Source organism: Salmo trutta, chromosome 23 (genome assembly GCF_901001165.1).
Source record: "Salmo trutta chromosome 23, fSalTru1.1, whole genome shotgun sequence".
Taxonomy (NCBI): Eukaryota; Metazoa; Chordata; class Actinopteri; order Salmoniformes; family Salmonidae; genus Salmo; species Salmo trutta.
In genome coordinates, this window is record NC_042979.1 from 1,973,475 (window position 1) to 1,993,681 (window position 20,207).

The 20,207-nt window shown below is 44.2% G+C and overlaps 1 protein-coding gene across 2 annotated transcripts in view; it reads left to right on the top strand.

Annotated features, from left to right (window-relative positions):
- LOC115159081 (calmodulin-regulated spectrin-associated protein 1-B) overlaps positions 1–20,207 on the top strand; it is a 167,902-nt gene that overhangs the window by 122,017 nt on the left and 25,678 nt on the right. For both annotated transcript variants that reach the window (XM_029708458.1, XM_029708457.1), the window contains exons 10-14: positions 4,553–4,644; positions 5,173–5,257; positions 5,504–8,036; positions 10,113–10,252; positions 10,774–10,985. In XM_029708458.1, the coding sequence (XP_029564318.1) occupies positions 4,553–4,644; positions 5,173–5,257; positions 5,504–8,036; positions 10,113–10,252; positions 10,774–10,985 (3,062 nt within the window). The remainder of the gene's footprint in view (positions 1–4,552; positions 4,645–5,172; positions 5,258–5,503; positions 8,037–10,112; positions 10,253–10,773; positions 10,986–20,207) is intronic.

A 20,207-nucleotide genomic window follows, 5' to 3' on the forward strand; every position in this document is an offset into this window, starting at 1 on the left:
GTTGTTTGCCGCAGTATAGTGCCCTGCTTGTATTTTCCCTACAAACAATGGCTTGACTTTTTATATTACCCTAATAAAGTTTAGAAGCTTTTGTTAAGGTTTAGTGTGGTGTTGCTATTAACCTATTATACTGCAGGCCTATGATATGAAGGTGGTGCGCACCAACGCTCCAACTGATTCCGCCATTGAACTTAAGGTGAGGAAGAATGTTTTAGGCCGGCTATTTCCAAACTGGGTTACGCGCAATGCCGTCGAGGGTACACCAAATAAAAATGTGATTCACATTTTCAAACAGTCCATTTAGATTTTCCAAGGGGCTATATATTTGGGTGATGTTTTTTTCTCACCTGAGTAGCCTCGTTTCACTGCCAAAAATAAAGTTTTATCATCTAGTGTTGGGCAAAATAACAACACAATATCAAATACAGGGAGCTTTGGCAAATAATTAACATCCAATCACATTAACCGTTACTCTCTCGCGGGAATTCTACTAACGGTCCATATGTAGCCAAACGTAACTGCAGCTACTTCCATTTGCTCGAAAATTGATAAATGGTTAAAAAAGTAAGGCCCGCGTCCACAGCGACACATACCAGCTCTACTGGTAGTACTGGTACTACCAGCAGTACTACACCTGCACCTGTCCATGACACAAGTTGTTCTGCTTCCACGAGCACATCCAATGCTAGCATCAGTAATTCTACATGTTGTTAGCCCAGCTAGCATGGACACTGACAGTTGTGAATCTGATGCAGCCGAAGAGCTACTGCCCCCTTACCAGGGAAAGCACCAAACAACAGATAGGGACGTTGGAGCATCGAAGAGGCACAAATATGGGAACTACATTGATTTGGGGTTCACTTATATTAGGAGAAGTGCCTTTCCTCAGCCACAGTGTGTTGAATGTGCAGAAGTACTGTCTCACAACTCGATGAAACCTTACCTTTTGCACAGACATTTAGAAACGAAACATGCCAATTTGAAAAAGAAGCCACGGGAGTTTTTGGAGTGGGAATTAAGACTACTTTCGAGTAGTAAGACATGTATAAAAGCAACAGATACCATTATTAAGAAGGGGCTAGAAGCGTCTTATATGGTGAGCTACCGAGTGGCTAGGACAGGCAAGCCCCGTACTATTGTGGAGGACTTAATTCTTCCTGCTGCCGCAGATATGGCTGGGACAATGCTGGAGGAAAAGGCAACAAAAATATATACAGACAATGCCTTCATCAAACAACACTGTTTCACGATCAATGACATGGCAGGAGACGTTTTGAAAGAATTACTACTTTGCATACAAGCCAGTGAATTCAATGCGTTACAGCTGGATGAGTCAACAGATGTGGTGGGCCTGGCACAGCTCCTGGTATACAGTGCCTTGCAAAAGTATTCATCCCGCTTGGTGTTTTTACTATTTTGTTGCATTACAACCTATAATTTAAATTGATTTTTATATGGATTTCATGTAAGGACATATACAAAATAGTTCAAATTGGTGAAGTGAAATAAAAAAATGACTTGTTTCAAACAATTCAAAAAAATTAAAAATGGAAAAGTGGTGCGTGCATATGTATTCACCCCTTTTGCTAGGAAGCCCCTAAATAAGATCTGGTGCAACCAATTATTTTCAGAACTAACATAATTAGTTAGATTGCACACAGGTGGACTGTATTTAAGTGTCACATGATGTGTCACATAATCTCAGTATATATACACCTTATCTGAAAGTCCCCAGAGTCTACAACACCACTAAGCAAGGGGCACCATGAAGACCAATGAGATCTCCAAACATTTGCATCTTCAAAGTGGTAGGCATGTTGTGTAAATCAAATGATACAACCCCCCCCCTCCCCAAATGTATTTTAATTCCAGGTTGTAAGGCAACAAAATAGGGAAAATGCCAAGGGGGGGTGAATACTTACGCAAGCCACTGTATGTCCGTTACTTTTATGGGGCGTCAATTAAGGAAGCCATCCTCTTCTGGAAACCAGGACAACAGGAGAGGATATTTTGAAAGTACTGGACAGCTTTATGACATCAAATGGACTTTGGCGGTCAAGATGTGTTGGTATCTGTACTGATGGCGCAAAAGCCATGACAGGGAGACATAGTGGAGTGGTAACGCGCGTACAAGCAGTTGCTCCCAACTCCACTTGGGTACACTGCAGCATCCACCGAGAGGCTCTTGCTGCCAAGGGAATGCCTGACAGCTTGAAAGACGTTTTGGACACTACAGTGAAAATTGGGAACTTTGTTAAAGCAAGGCCCCTAAACTCTTGTGTATTTTCTGCATTATGCAGTGATATGGGCAGCGACCATGTAACGCTTTTACAACATACAGAAGTGTGCTGGTTATCACGGGGAACAGTATTGACATGTCTTTTTCAAGAGCTTAAAGTTTTCTTTACTGACCATAATTTTCACTTGTCTGACTGCTTGCATGATGACGAGTTTCTCACACGACTGGCCTATATGGGTGATGTTTTTTCTCGCCTGAATGATCTGAATCTAGGATTACAGGGACTCTCCGCAAGTATATTCAATGTGCGGGACAAAATTGAGGCTATGGTTAAGAAGTTGAGCTATTCTCTGTCTGCTTTAACAAGGACAACACAGGTCTTTCATTCATTGTATGATTTTGTTTGTGTGCAAATGAACTCTAGCTTACGGACGATGTCAAATGTGATATAGCGAAGCACCTTAGTGAGCTGGGTGTGCAATTACGCAGGTTGTCACGTATACTCCGTCCTCTAGGTCATCAGGCTGCTGATTATCCTCCCTCCTTCCTCTAGGTCATCAGGCTGCTGATTATCCTCCCTCTCCTCCCTCTAGGTCATCAGGCTGCTGATTATCCTCCCTCTCCTTCCTCTAGGTCATCAGGCTGCTGATTATACTCCCTCTCCTCCCTCTAGGTCATCAGGCTGCTGATTATCACGCACACCTGTCCCCATCGTCAAGCGCACCTGCGCCTCATGACACTCACCTGGACTCCATCACCTCCTTGATTATCTTCCCTATATTTGTCACTCCCCTTGGTTCTTTCCTCAGGTGTTATTGACTCTGTTTCTTGTCTGTGCGTTGTTTATTGTTTTGTTTATTTATTAATTAATTAAAACACTCACTCCCTGTACTTGCTTCCGGACTCTCAGCGCACTCGTTATACAGGTACTTTCCCGAAACGGACAACACAAACTGGATTCGTTATTCCTTTCATGCCCTGCCTCCAGTCCACTTACCGATATCTGAACAAGAGTGCCTCATTGAAATCGTAACAAGTGGTTTCTGTGAAAATTGAATATTGAGCCACTGCCAAATTTCTGGATTGGGCTGCGCTCAGAATATCCTGCCTTGGCAAATCGCGATGTTAAGACACTGATGCCCTTTGCAACCACGTACCAATGTGAGAGTGGATTCTCTGCCCTCACTAGCATGAAAACTAAATTCAGGCACAGACTGTGTGTGGAAAATGATTTAAGACTCAGACTCTCTCCAATTCAACCCAACATTGCAGAGTTATGTGCATCCTTTCAAGCTCACCCTTCTCATTAACCTGTGCTGAATTATTCACATTTTTTGATGAACAAATAAGGTTTTATATGTAAGATGGCTAAATAAAGAGCAAAATGGTTGATTATTATTTTTTGTGCCCTGGTCCTATAAGAGCTCTTTGTCACTTCCCACGAGCCGGGTTGTGACAAAAACAAATTCTTATGTATAAAAAATTTATTGTGTGTGTGTGGCAGGCTTACAATGATGGCAAAAAAACACATTTGAGAGTGCGCTGACCCTGGTGCTAGAGGGGGTACGCAGCTGGATGTTGAATGTTTGAAGGGGTACGAGACTATGAAAAGTTAGGGAACCGTTGTTTTAGGCCTACCAGAGTTAAGCATTATATTGTCTTTATAGAAAATATTCTAATCATAAATTAATGAATTAGCCTCCTTCTGTATGCCTATATCTGTATAGCAGACGCAGTAGTTGACAAGTATAAAGAAATTCATGTTGGTGTCGTAGACTGCCACCGGCATATCTCGATCTCTCTGTCTGTCTGTGTGACTAGGCCTAAGCTTCTCATCCTTTATATTTGTTTGTTAAAATATTAATAGAATACAGTGGATGCTTAAGCCAATAGGCCTACGTATGCATTGCCCTGACACATTTAGTGCCCAAATCTCTGACAGCTGAACCGTGAGATGGACAACCATTGTTTTAGGAAAGTAAAAACCAATAAAACAACAGGTTATAAAGTTTTGCATATGCTACACATCGAAACACAAGGAATAGTGTTTTTGTAATTAGTTATAGGCTGTTTTTAAGGACATGTAAATGTGGCTCATTTTGTCAATATCCCTTGTTTATTGATGGTGCTAGTTGTGTGGGTGGGTGGAATTATGGGTTACACACCCAATGCATATGGATAACCGGTACATTTCTCAAATGTCCGATAAATTCAAATCTTTCCGGTCAATTGTCCGGCGCCAAATTTTCCTGACTCAAACCCTGTTGTGTGCGTGTTTGGGAAACTATAATGCCCGATTTCTTTATTTTGCAGTACCAAAGTCAGTCCTGCGTCTAGCCCCTCACACTTATTACTCCCCCTGAGACAGAGGCAGCAGAAGTCCATACAGGAGGATGACGCCTCAGGTAAGATTGACTTGAACTGTACTAGCACAACTGTACCAGCACGGCTTGGTTTGGTCTTATAGTGTGAATCTGGCATTTATTTGACCTTTTATTTAAGCAGGGAGCCACCATTAAGACTAGAGTCTCTTTCACAAGGGAGCCCTGCATACACAATTTCACAAGACAAAATCAAAAACAATAGAAAACAAGTAAAATACAGCAACAACACAAATATTTAAGAAAAACAATGACATTCCTCAATAAAAAGGTCCGCAAGCACCAGAACATCCAATTGTAATTTATTTTGTATTTGTTTTCAGCAATGCGTTGCTTTAAAAATAAAAGCAGATTTACCTAGTTCGGTGGAGACCCGAGGATCCTTGAGTTAACCAACATGAGAAGCACAACTTCAGACTTACTGTAAATTAGTCAAGTTCATTTTCCCCAATGAGTAATGCTCATCACAATTTTAGATTTTATCTCAATCCCATAATGTCACAAAGGCTGATGCATAAATAAGGCTATTTAATTTTTTGTGTCTGTGTTTAGGGCAGAGAAACAGGTCCAACTCTCTGTCACGTGTGGACAGTCAAGTTCAGGGGTCAATCCTGGCCTGGCCAGAGAGAAGACAGAGGTAATGTATGCTGAAACAAGAGAAAATAAAAGCGAGATTTCAAGTATGTACAGCTAGGGAAGGTGAACGACAACAGTGTCCTTTCATACTTCTCAGAACCCTTTCCACCTGCATGTTCAAGTTCACCTCTGTCTCCGTTAGATAGTGATGTTTAAAGATATTGTTATGGCAGTATCATGGTCTTGCCTTGATCTTTCTCCTCTTTCCTCCCCTCTTTTCATCTCACCCCCTCCCCTCCCCACCCAGACCCCTTTCCCAGCCTTTCCCCCTGGAGAGAGAGTGCGATGGCCTGAGCCTGGCCCGCTCCATCAGCAAGGACAGCCTGGGATCCAACATCATCAGCGTCACCCCCAAACACATGCTTGGTGGGCCGGGGATGGGGGTGGGTGTACAACTGCCCCCCTGCAGGCTCAACGCTCAGAAAATGATGGGCCACATCCGCTTCAAGGACAAGGAGGAGGAAGAGCTGGTGGCCATCATCCCCCCGGCGGCTCTGGCCAGGTGCTACGGCCCCCGCGCCTCCCCCGAGAGTTACGAAATGGAGCAGGACGACCTGGAGGTCCAGAGTGTGGTGACCTCCAGAGTGTCCAGCGCTCGGCACACTTACTGCCTCGCTGCCCCTCACCCCGACCCCCAGGCTGAGAGTTTCTACCTGGAGCCCCTGACGCCAGCCGTTTTTAAGACTGCCAAAGAGAAGAGCATCAGCCTGAACAAGGAGGAGGAAAGCGGGGAGAGTACAAGCAAAGCGGTCTTTAAGAGAACCACTGAGGGTTTTAATTGCACGTTCACCCCCATCCCCAATGCGGAGGCCACCTCTGGTCCCTTCAGACCACCCATGAAGGGGGGTACGGGTTCTTCTCAGCTCCCTCTGATGGGGGCAGCAGAGCCCATCACCAGGGAGCAGTCCTGTGGCTTCTTCCTCCACCTGTCACCGGAGCCCGGGGACCAGGTGACGGCCCTCTTGGGGCAGGCACCGAGCCACAGCCCCTTCCCCACCGCCATTACTACAGCTTGGGTGGGCCAGGACTCATACTCTGAGATTGCAAACCTGGAAGAGGAGGAAGAGGAGGAGGATCAGATGGAGCTGACCAAGGAAGTGGTGAGGAGGGTCATGGGGAAGTGCCTGGGAGAGGGAGGGGAGAGCAAAGGGGAACCGGAGGGGGGAGAGGGCGAGTCGGCCAAGCTCCGGGAGGACATGAAGGTGTGCGAGCGCGAGGACAAGGAAGGCCTGGAGGCCTGGAGCGGGCCGCCCAGCCCCTGCCTTAGCACGGCGTCCTGGGCCAGCAGTGTGTGCAACAGCGGCACCGTGCAAATGACCAGCTTTGCAGAGCGCAAGCTCCACCAAAAGGTCAATAGCTTTCCTGACGGCTGCTCCAAAAATAGCAGCTCCCAAAAGACCACGCCCGACGGCTCGGAGAGCGCCCCCTACACTCTAGGAGGCTTGTGGTGCCTGCAGACTCCTAGCCCATGTCGGCTGGCTAAAGACGGCGCTTTGCGGGTCAGGAAGGAGGGTGGCACCACCAACGTCCTGGCCTCAGAGCTGGTGCAGCTCCACATGCAGCTGGAGGAGCAGCGGCGCGCCATAGAGCACCAAAAGAAGAAGATGGAGACCATATCGGCGTGCCAGCGACTCAAGCTGGGCAAGGCTGCCTTCCTCAACATTGTCAAGAAGGGGGGCGGCAAGAGCAACACGCTGCCCCAGCCCCTCAAACACCTGGAGACCCAATATCAGACGGCAGGCAAGGACAAGGCTTGCAGGGGCGACTCGTGTTTGGATGTCCTGAAGGGTCAGGGGAAGGAGGGACAGCAGCAGAGGGACAGGGACAACAGAACAAACAGTGGCGGTGCAGGGCCGCCGGACGAGGCGGGGGTCGAGCCAGACCTGAGCGAGTGTAGCCGCTCCATAGAGTTGCTGAATGAAGCCATCGGTGCCATTCAGCAACAGATGATGCAGCTGTCTCTACAGCAGGACCGTCTGATAAAACAGAGCGTCCAGTCACCCCTAGGCGTCCCGCATGCCGCCTCCCTTCTATCCCTACCATCTGCCCCTACACCCACCCAAGACACCTCTTCAACTCCTTCCTCAGACTCCACCATTACCCCCACCGCTCACTCAGACTCCAGTGCTACCCCAACCGACTCCAAATTCCGCCCGGCCGTGCATTTCATGGAGACCATCACCACCGCTCCGCCCACCCGCCGCCCTCCCAAACTGAGCTCCGGATGCAGCCCCAGGACCAAACCCGCAGAACTCAAACTGACCAAGGAGAATGGCAGGCCAGCTTCCAAGACCAGCACCCCCGCATCCAACACAGACCCTAGGCGCTCCCCAGGGTGGCACACCACCTCCCGAGGGGAGCAGGATAGGGACCGGAGTCAGAACAGCAGCCCCACCTGCGTGATATTCACAGAGAGCCCCAGGGCCTTGGAGAGAGGCACTCTCCGTAGCACCACCTTCAAGATCAGAGATGAGGCCAACCAGCGCAGCCACAGAGACGGGCCCACCCTTAGCCCTAAGCATACCCCCCCTGAGGATTCAACCCCCTATGGCGCCCCTCTCACACCCCACTGTGTGGACGTGGCTGAGGAGCTGGAAGGGCGGGAGCATAGCGGCTCAGGGAAGGAGAACGAGCACGGCGAGGAGGGAGGTCGAGGGAAAGGCCAGCTGATCGAGGTAGACCTGTCTGACCTGAAGGAACCGTCGGAAGAAAAAGACTCCGATATAGGGGACACCTCGGCAGACGGAGAACAGAAGTCAGGACTGGGTTTCTTCTTCAAGGTAGGAAATTTACTTTGTGGCTGCATCTCAATAGTCTCTCCTCGCCTGAAGTAATGAATTTCCCCTTGAGGGACAATAACTTTGACAGCCCTAATACAAATGTAACTTGTTAATGACAGTTAGCTTTTACAATTGTATTTTATTTGTAGAATTTTTTTCACCCAAAAGGTTGGTGAAAAACCCTTAAAGGTCTAATGCAGCCATTTTTCTCAATATCAAATACTTTCTGGGTAACAATTAAGTACCTTAGTGTGATTGTTTGCAATTAAAATGGTCCAAATGAAATAAAAATGGCTTCTCAGGCAAGAATTTAGCTAGGACTGTCTGGGAGTGGTCTAATTTACCGTCCCACCAAAACAGGCAGAAATTTCAGGTGTTTTTTTAACAGCTCTTACACTAAAGGGGCATTATCATCATTTTCACAGTATTATTCCAACCTCATAGTGTGGAAATATGCACTGATTGTACCAAACATTATGAACACCTGCTCTTTCCATGACAGACTGACCAGGTGAATCCAGGTGAAAGTTATGATCACGTGTTAAATCACTGCTGGGTATTTCACACTCAACAGTTTCCTGTGTATCAAGAATGGTCCACCACTCAAAGGACATCCAGCCAACTTGACACAACTGTGGGAAGCATTGGAGTCAACATGGGCCAGCATCCCTATGGAACACTTGGACACCTTGTAGAGTCCATGCCCTGGCGAGAGTTTTCCCCTTTAGTTAATACTATCAACATTTCGCTGTGCTGTCTGAATTGTGCTCGAATCAATGCGATATTAGTCACTTTCAATGTAACATACCGAAACAAAATGAACAATGCAAGACATGGTATGCAAAACTAACTGTGCAATAGATTTTCTTATAGGCAGCTCTCATTGGTGTAGGATTCTATTTCATTGACATGCATGACTCAGCCCATACTCTACACAGACCGGTGCGCCATTACCAATCAGAGCTGCAGTAGGCCTATATGCAAATTGCCGTATATGGATCTGTGCCATTCACTTTGAACTGGACAGCATGGGCGGTCTTGACTAGATGCACTTGTTTTGAGATCAAAGCGAGAGCTGCATGTAGCCGCCACTGCACATGTGTTCATATTCTTTGCTATTTAGTGAGTTATTAGTCCAGTCAACAATGGGGGAGTGGTTGCTTCCTACAAGAACAAAACATTTTTGCATTTCTAGACAACTTTGAAAAGCAAGTCGGTTGAAGAGCTTTTTTTATGGCTTAAAGGGGCAGTGTTGTATTTTGACACTGTCTTGAATAAGCTAAGTCGCCAATAGGCAGAGGGTAGCATAATTTATCTGATTCTCTGTAATAATGGTATGGGAATAATAATGCATTTTATTTTGTAAAGTGGTTTCTTGCATCAAACGACAACATTTGGATGAGCAGGGTAATGTCAAGCCCTGCATGTTTTTTTCAAAAGTCTCATGGAACACCACACATAGGCTGACTGATAGGACTATTTCCATGTTAAAATGTTATGGGGTGCATTTTCTCCTTTGTTTTTGATGGTAGGCCACTCTGGTAGACCTACATTATGATCAAATACCCACAGTAGCCTACTTGGCCACTGTTAGAATTGTAAGTTAAAGTGGGTACAGCCTCAGTGTTCACAGTAAACGCGCGCTGGTAGTTGCACAGAATTTTCACAATGTTCAAGTTTGCCCTCAGCAGACCTGAAATTTGCTCAGTGCCGAAAAAACATTAGAGGGAACATTGGGTCCAACTCAATAAATTAGGAAGATGTTCTTAATGTTTTGTACACTGTGTATATAAAACCCAGGCTAATCATGTTCACTGCACTGGGCCTTTAACCCATAGCAAAATTGAAATTAATCAAAATGAATTACTGAAAATCATGCAATTAACCCGACTAATTTGTGGTGAATTTAATTGATGAAAGCACCGGACAGGGGAACTGAAATTCCCAAAGAGGCATCATCCACCATATTGCTTTAACCGATTCGGAGTTTTCAGATCAGTGCAGATTTTGTCATGTGCCTTAGCAATGAAATGGATGTTGTTCTAGTAGTAAATCAATTTGGTCCCCCCCCCAAAGGACGATGAGAAGATGGCAGAGGATGAGAGGGCAAAGCGTCGCGCTCACTTTCTCCTCAAACAGCAGCGGAAGATGGAGGAGGCACGGCTCCGCAAACTGCAGACGGAGGCTGAGAGCGAACAGAAACGAGACGAAGCAAGGTACAAACCATAGAGATGTACTAGTGAGCTGTTCCCAATGGCCACCTCTTTGAGAGCATGGGGAGAGCAAGTAGTTCCGAAATATTTTGTAAATAAATTGAAAAAGTGTGTAGTACCACCACCTACTGTAATGAGTGTGTATGGTCTGAACAGGTATAAAGCCAAGGTTGGTGAATTACTGCCACCTACAATTAAGGAATGTTTACTTAGGAATATAATTATTGGCTGACCCCTACTGCTGACCTGAATGGAATTACGTGATACTTCCTTAACCCATAGCAAGTCCCACCCACTTGACCACTACATAATGGTGAACGCCCTCAATTAAGAAGAGGGGTCAGAAGAGCTCTCTAGTAGAGCTCTCAGAAGAGCTCTCTAGTATCTATTATACAAACACATCAGTGGCTGGTAGGCCAAAGATGGTTTCAGGCCCTGATACAGAACATATTCCATCATGACGTGTGTGTATGTTGTGTCAGTGTGCAGGGATAAAGCAAGTGTGTGTGTCTCTTTCCCCCCAGGCGTAAGGCAGAAGAGGACCGGGTGAGGAAGGAGGAGGAGAAGGTGCGGAGGGAGCTGATCAAGCAGGAGTACCTGAGGAGGAAGCAGCAGGAGCTGATAGAGGGGCAGGGTTTGGTTAGGCCCAGGTGTAAAGCCAGGAAGACCCGGCCTAAGTCCCTGCATCGTGGAGAGTCCTGCTCCGACACCGGCTTCTCCAAGGGATCCTCCACACGTAAGGCCTACACTATAACACTATAACCCAAACCAACCCTATCTCCCATTTACAGATTTGAACCTCCCCCTAACTAATCTCATCCTCCCTCTAGTCTCTAACTAACCCTGTCTCACCCTATTCATGGGTTGCACGTAGCGTCACCCCATTGTTATTGACGTTCTCTTGAAGACTGTTACCTGACTGAACGTTCTACTCAATGCGTTTTCAATTGGCGCTGATGAAGATTTCACATTATCGTGGCTTGAAAACACAATGCCATTCAAAAGCTGACAAATAATTAGTAGGGCAATGTCACGCCAAGACAGATCGAAAATATTAGGAGCATCTCAGCACCTCTTCCCCCTCAGGAGGCTGGAAATATTTGGCATGGGCCCTCGGGTCCTCAGAAAGTTGTACAGCTGCATCATCGAGAGCATCTTGACTGGCTGCATTACTGCTTGGTATGGCAAATGCACCGCCCTTGACCGCAAAGCGCTACAGAGGGTGGTGCAGACAGCTGTACCACACCAAAATGTGGAAAAAGTAAAGGGGTGTGAACACTTTCTGAAGGCACTGTACATGCCTCCTGTCCCTATGATCCATGAAACGTACATGATACAGACATCTGTCGGCATGTACAGTGATTTCAAAAAGTATTCATACCCCTTGACTTATTCCACATTTTGTTGTTACAGCCTGAATTCAAAATGGGTGAAAAAAGTATATTTAATCTATCTACACACAATACCCCATAATGACAAAATTAAAATATGTTTTTAGATTTTTTGGGGGTATATTTATTGAAAATGAAATACAGAAATATGTCATTTACATAAGTATTCACACCCCTGAGACAATACTTTGTAGAAGCACCTTTGGCAGCGAGTACAGCTGTGAGTCTTTCTGGGTAAGTCTCTAAGAGCTTTCCACACCTGGATTGTGAAACATTAGCCCATTTTTATTATCTGTCAAATTGATTGTTGATCATTGCCAGACGACCATTTGCAGGTCTTAACATAGATTTTCAAGTAGATTTAAGTCCAAACTGTTCCTCGGCCACTCAGGAACATTCAGTGTCTTCTTGGTAAGCAAGCCCAGTGTAGATTTGTTCTTGTGTTTTAGGTTATTGTCCTGCTGAAAGGTGAATTCATCTCCCAGTGTCTGGTGGAAAGCAGATCGAATAAGGATTTCCTCTTGGATTTTGCCTGTGCTTAGCTCCACTCCATTTCTTTTTATCCTGAAAAACTCCCCAGTCCTTAACGATTACAAGCATACCCATAACATGATGCAGCAACCACTATGCTTGAAAATATGGAGAGTGGTACTCAGTAATGTTATGCATTGGATATGCCCCGAATAATAACACTTTGTATTTGTCGTGTCCTTGGCTATGCCAGATTAAGTGATATGACAAGCTATTCTATAAAATACTTTCTCTGTAATTAATATCACCTGATTCGCTAATCATGTAAATGTAATTAACTAGAAAGTCGGGACACCACGGAAGAGTGTTTATAGAGCCGTTATCTTCCGAATAAACTCTTAAAAACTTAGTATTATTTTACATCGATAGCAGTCAATATTAATCGTCATATTTTCAGTCTCATAATGAAAGTTGTAAATTCTTGTTTATCTTCACGAACCCTGGCTAACAAGTTGAATCAGCAATATAAAATTCGGTTTAATTATTTATTTACTAAATACCTAACTAATCACACAGAATTACATATACACAGAATACAAATGATGTCATACAGAAAACGTCCCTGGTGGACGGAGCCGACATGGCGGCTTGTTACACACAGAAAGGGGGTTGGGCTTGAATGAAAGAGCGGGAAGACTTGGGAACAAAGAAACAGCAGCTGTGCTATCGTAAATACAGGATCTTATGCATTCTAAAGTACCGCCCATTTGGAAAAGGAAAATGCAATAAATATTTACTCTGAGCTGCGCTTCGGTAGATTGGTCGTAGATGCTGGCCGGGTTGGCCAACAGATCTTCCGGTCCTCGGAAGAATGTCTCTGGTGGTAAATTGGATACGTGGTGGTATCTTCGTCTGTGGTAGACTGGATCCGTTGTCCGTCCTTTCCTAGCCCACGTCTACAGCGGCCGCTGCTAACTCAACGGCTAGGAAGTATCACTTCTGTAGTGAATAAGCGTTCAAAGTTCATACCATTCACAACCAAAGCTCACGCCGAGGTTGGCTTAGTTCTGTACTTGACATGTGTGTCCTTATAACGCAGAGGCTGCAGACCTCACGTAGTGGAACCTGGTTACATTGTGTCATTGTCTTATATAGGAGGGGAGAAGGGTGTGTCATCGTTTATAACCCCTGTCTCTTCACAGGGGCGGGCCACTGATAAAGCAGGGTACTTTCCTTATGAAAACCCAATTCTCTCAATTGGAAGCTAAAATTACATTTAACCTGTTTGGGGTAGGGGGCAGTATTGAGAATTTTGGAAAAAATATGTTCCCATTTTTAACTGCCTCCTACACCAACTCAGAAGCTAGAATATGCATATTATTGTTCAGGTTTGGATAGAAAACACTCTGAATTTTCTAAAACTGTTTGAATGGTGTCTGTGAGTATAACAGAACTCCTATGGCAGGCAAAAACCTGACAAGGTTTCAAGCAGGAAGTACCCTGTCTGACAAGGAGTCGTGCGTCTTGCATCTTTTTATTGAAAAGTAAGGATCTTAGCTGTAACGTGACAATTCCCAGGGCTCCAATAGGCTCTCAGAGCCCGCGAAATAACTGAAGGTTTACGAGGGAGCCTCAGGCTGAAACAGATTATCGCCTTTTGTAAGTGGCTGCTCCGAGGACCTTTGAATGATGCGCGTGCATGAGTCGCTTCTGAGGAGAAATTTTATTCGGCTGTTTAGGCTCAATGCATACTCCCGGTCGGAATATTATCACTAATCTACGAGTTGAATGGCATAAAAATTGGTTTTAAACAGCGGTTGACATGCTTCGAAGTACGGTAATGGAATATTTAGACATTTTTGACACGCCAATGCGCCATGCGCGAGACCGTGAATAAGCATTCTAGAACTCACGAACAAAACGTCGCTGTTTGGATATAACGATGGATTATTTGGGACCAAACCAACATTTGTTATTGAAGTAGAAGTCCTGGCAGTGTATTCTGATGAAGAACAAGCAAGGTAAGAACATTTTTCTTATAGGAAATGTGATTTTGGTGGATGCTGACCTGGGTGGGTATCTAAATAGCTAGCCCTGTAATGCCGGGCTATGTACTTAGATTATTGCAAAATGTGCTTCATCCGAAAAGCTATTTTAAAATCGGACATATCGAGTGCATAGAGGAGTAATGTATCTATAATTCTTAAAATAATTGTTGTGCTTTTTGTGAACGTTTATCGTGAGTAATTTAGCAAACTGTTAGTAAATTCAACGGAAGTTTGCCGGGGGTTATGCGTTTTCTGAACGTCACATGCTAATGCAAAAAGCTGTTTTTTGATATAAATATGAACTTGATTGAACAGACATGCATGTATTGTATAACACAATGTCCTAGGTGTGTCATCTGATGAAGATCATCAAAGGTTAGTGCTGCATTTAGCTGTGGTTTGGGTTTTTGTGACATTATATGCTAGCTTGAAAAATGGCTGTCTGATTTTTTCTGGCTGGGCACTCTGCTGACATAATCTAATGTTTTGCTTTCGTTGTAAAGCCTTTTTGAAATCGGACAGTGGGGTTAGATTAACGAGATTCTTGTCTTTAAATAGCTGTAAAATAGTCATATGTTTGAGAAATTGAAGTAATAGTATTTCTAACGATTCAAAAATCGCGCCACTGGAATTTCAGTAGCTGTTACGTAGGTGGGACGAAATCGTCCCACATACCCGAGAGAGGTTAATCTCCTAACAAACAATTTCAATATCAAAAATTTCAATTGCATAACAATTCAATGTGACTCTGAAAACTAGAGGGTGTATACTTTCCCAGGTACAGTTTATGTCATCCTGTCATCCGTCATAATGTCTCAGATGACAACCGAACTAACATCCATACTCATTAAGTTCCAAAGCCTATTTCCAACTGGTTTTATTACCAAAATATGGTTCCTTTTCCCCATTTGTTTGATGTTCCCAGACTCTCTATATTTAACAAAGGCTATTCAACAGTCCTTCAGTAGGGTCAGAGAGAGGGGAAGGGAGAAAGGTATTTATGGGGGGGTCATAAACCTTACCCACAGGCCAACGTCATGACATATTCAAGACAAAAAGTGAATTGCTTTGCCACATTTTTGCAGTATTACTTTTAGTGCCGTGTTGCAAACAGGATGCATGTTTTGAAATATGTGTATTCTGTACAAGCTTCCTTTTTTTCACTCTGTCAATTAGGTTAGTATTGTGGAGTAACCGCAATGTTGTTGATCCATCCTCAGTTTTCTCCTATCACAGCCATTAAACTCTGTAAATGTTTTAAAGTCACCTCTGGCCTCATGGTGAAATCCCTGAGCAGTTTCCTTCCTTTCTGGGAACGGAATTAGGAAGGACACCTGTATTTTTGTTGTGACTAGGTGTATTGAATCAAAGGGATTTACAATGTCTGCTTTTTGTTTTACCCATCTACCAATAGATGCCCTTTTTTGCGAGGCATTGGAAAACCTCCCTGGTCTTTGTGGTTGAATCTGTGTTTGAAATTCACTGCACGACTGAGGGAACTTACAAATAATTGTATGTGTGTGGTACAGAGATTGCACACAGAGAGAGTCCATGCAACTTATGTGACTTGTTATGCACATTTTTACTCCTGAACTTATTTTGGCTTGCCATAAAAAAGGGTTTGAATACTTATTGACTCAAAACATTTCTTCACTTTGTACTTTGTCTGTTGATACCACTGATGTGTGTAAGTCGCTCTGGATAAGAGCGTCTGCTAAATGACTTAAATGTAAATGTAAATGTAAATGTGTGAGTAAAAAGAGGTAGGGAAAATGGACAACTGTTTGCCAAATATATTTTCCAAAATGTTGTGTTAGTCATGCACATCCCCAATTTTATTTCGTAGTTAGCTCCTTAGCTAAAGCGCCATTACAACTAAGGTAGTTAGAACAGCGTTTAGTCAACTAAGCGAGAACACTTTCTTGTCCACACATGCATTGATCTCTGCAACGGTAGTAGTGGGCGCGAGTACCCTGATGACTCACACTAAATTATTCCGCAGCTCTGTCATTCACTACAATAAACTAACATCCGTGGGCGTGGCGTAGCATTTGGCCGGATCCAGGAGTCTGGGTAGCCAGGAAAAGGCGAGAGTGCATTGACGAGCAAAAGGAAACGTGCTGCGGTAGTTCAGTGTGCTTCACTGCGAGCATGGAAATGGACATGGCAGAGACAGCTGTTGTGCTAATACCTTCCTTCACAAAAAGTTATGTTAGACTGTTAAAGATTAGCAGGCCTATGTTAATTAATCAGTTATTGATCTGTCCTCTTGATATACCGTGCCTTCAGAAGTATTTACACACATTGACTTTTTCCAAATTTTATGTTACAGCCTGAATTTAAAATTTATTAAATTGAGATTTTGTCACTGATCTACATACAATACCCCATAATGTCAAAGTAGAATTATGTTTTTAGAAATGTTTACAAATTAAGTAAAAATTAAAAGCTAAAATGTCTTCAGTCAATAAGTTCAACCGTGTTGTTATGGCAAGCCTAAATACAATGCATTTGGAAAGTATTCAGACCCCTTCAGTTTTTCCACATTTTGTTACCTTATTCTAAAAAATACTACTCAACCTACACACAACACCCCATAATGGCAAAGCGAAAACAGGTTTTTAGAAATGTTTGCAAAAACAGATACCTTATTTACGTAAGTATTCAGACCCTTTGCTATGAGACTCGAAATTGAGCTCAGGTGCATCCTGTTTCCATTGATCATCCTTGATGTTTCTACAACTTGGAGTCCACCTGTGGTAAATTCTATTGATTGGACATGATTTGGAAGGTCTATAGAAGGTCCCACAGTTGACAATGCATGTCAGAGCAAAATCCAAGCCATGAGGTCGAAGGAACTCTCCATAGAGCGCCGAGACAGGGTTGTGTCGAGGCACAGATCTGGGGAAGGGTAGGTACCAAAAAAAATGTCTGCAGCATTGACGATCCCTAAGAACACAGTGGCTTCAATCATTCTTAAATGGAAGAAGTTTAGAACCACCAAGACTCTTCCTAGAGCTGGCTGCCTGGCCAAACCGAGCAATCAGGGGAGAAGGGCCTTGGTCAGGGAGGTGACCAAGAACCGGATGGTCACTCTGACAGAGCTCCAGAGTTCTTCTGTGGAAATGGGAGAACCTTCCAGAAGGACAACCATCTCTGCAGCACTCCACCAATCAGCCTTTATGGTTAAGTAGCCAGACGGAAGCCACTCCTCAGTCACAGGCACATGACAGCCCGCTTGAAGTTTGCCAAAAGGCACCTAAAGTACAGAGAGATCCTTGATGAAAACCTCAGACTGGGGCGAAGGTTCACCTTCCAACAGGACAACGACCCTAAGCACACAGCCAAGACAACGTAGGAGTGGCTTCGGGACAAGTCTTTGAATGTCCTTGAGTTGCCCAGACTTGAACCCGATCAAACATCTCAAATCAAATTTTATTTGTCACATACACATGTTTTGCAGATGTTATTGCGGGTGAAGCGAAATGGAGAGACCTGAAAATAGCTGTGCAGCGACACTCCCCATCCAACCTGACAGCGCTTGAGAGGATCTGCAGAGAAGAATGGAAGAAACTCCCTGAATACTGGTGTGCCAAGCTTGTAGCGTCATACCTAAGAATCAAGGCTTTAATCGCTGCCAAAGGTGCTTCAACAAAGTACTGAGTAAAGGGTCTGAATACTTATGTATATGTGATATTTCCATTTTTTTTTTTTACAGATGTGAAGGGGATTATGGGGTATTGTGTGTAGATTGATGAGGGGGAAAACGATTTAATCAATTTTAGATTAAGGCTGTAACGTAACAATGTGGACAAAGTCAAGGGGTCTGAATACTTTCTGTATGCACTGTACTTTCAGGAGTAAAGATGTGCTTACCCATTCACATAATAATGCAGTAATAGTGTTTAACATGATTTTTAAATGATTACCACATCTCTGTGCCCCATACAATACATACAAATATCTGTAAGTTCCCTCAATCGAGCAGTGAATTTCAAGCACAAAGACCAAGGACGTTTTCCAATGGTTCGCAAAGAAGAACAACTATTGGTAAATAGGGATATTCAATGTCTGATAGGTAAAAAACAATCAGCTTGGTGCAGTTATTAATTACTCTACAAAGATACCCTTCCTAACGCAGTTGCCGGAGAGGAAGAAAACCGCTCAGGGATTTCACCAGAGTTTAATGGCTGTGATAGGAGATAATTGAGGATGGATCATTGTAGTTACTCCACAATACTAACATAAATTACAGAATGAAAAGAAATAAGCCTGTACAGAAAACAAATATTCCAAAACATGCACAAAATAAAAAATATTCCAAAACATGTACCTGTTTTTAATAAGGCACTGAAGTAATACTGCAAAAAAATGTGGCAAAGACATTCACTTTTTGTCCTGAATACAAAGCGTTAATCTAGTACAACACATTACTGAATACCACTCTATATATTGTCAGCATGGTCGTGGCTGCATCATGTTATGGGTATGCTTGTCATCGGCAAGGACTAGGGAGTTTTTTTAGGATAAAAATGAGCAAAATAGAGCTAAGCACAGGCAAAATCCTAGAGGAAACTAGGTTCAGTCTGCTTTCCATCAGACACTGGGGAGACATTCACCTTTCAGCATGACAATTACCTAAAACACAAGGCCAAATATACACTGGAGTTGCTTTCCAAGACGACATTGAATGTTCCGGAGTGGCCTAGTTACAGTTTTGACTTAAATCAGCTTGAAAATGTAGGGCTTGGAAAACTAATTCCAAGATGGCATAGCACTCAGATTTCCTTTGTCCTCCTCTTGTCGTGTCCCGTGTGTGTGTGTGTGTGTGTGTGTGTGTGTGTGTGTGTGTTGCCCTCTAAATACATCTCTGCTGTTTTCAACAAAGATCTCAGCGATCACTGCCTCATTGCCTGCATCCGTAATGGATCAGCGGTCAAACGACCTCCACTCATTACTGTCAAACGCTCCCTGAAACATTTCAGCGAGCAAGCCTTTCTAATCGACCTGGCCCGGGTATCCTGGAAGGATATTGACCTCATCCCGTCAGTAGAGGATGCCTGGTTATTTTTTTGAAATGCCTTCCTCACCATCTTAAATAAGCATGCCCCATTCAAGAAATTTAGAACCAGGAACAGATATAGCCCTTGGTTCTCTCCAGACGACCTGACTGCCCTTAACCAACACAAAAACATCCTGTGGCGTTCGGCATTAGCATCGAACAGCCCCCGTGATATGCAACTTTTCAGCGAAGTTAGAAACCAATATACACAGGCAGTTAGAAAAGCCAAGGCTAGCTTTTTCAAGCAGATATTTGCTTCCTCCAACACAAACTCAAAAACGTTCTGCGACACTGTAAAGTCCATGGAGAATAAGAACACCTCCTCCCAACTGCCCACTGCACTGAGGATAGGAAACTCTGTCACCTCCGATAAATCCACTATAATTGAGAATTTCAATAAGCATTTTTCTACGGCTGGCCATGCTTTCCACCTGGCTACCCCTACCCCGGTCAACAGCACTGCACCCCCCACAGCTACTCGCCCAAGCCTTCCCCATTTCTCCTTTTCCCAAATCCAGTCAGCTGATGTTCTGAAAGAGCTGCAAAATCTGGACCCCTACAAATCAGCCGGGCTAGACAATCTGGACCCTTTCTTTCTAAAATGATCTGCCAAAATTATTGCAACCCCTATTACTAGCCTGTTCAACCTCTCTTTCGTGTCGTCTGAGATTCCCAAAGATTGGAAAGCAGCTGCTGTCATCCCCCTCTTCAAAGGAGGGGACACTCTTGACCCAAACTGCTACAGACCTATATCTATCCTACCCTGCCTTTCTAAGGTCTTCGAAAGCCAAGTCAACAAACAGATTATCGACCATTTCGAATCCCACCGCACCTTCTCCGCTATGCAATCTGGTTTCAGAGCTGGTCATGGGTGCACCTCAGCCACGCTCAAGGTCCTAAACGATATCGTAACCGCCATCGATAAGAAACAATACTGTGCTGCCGTTTTCATTGTCCCGGCCAAGGCTTTCGACTCTGTCAATCAC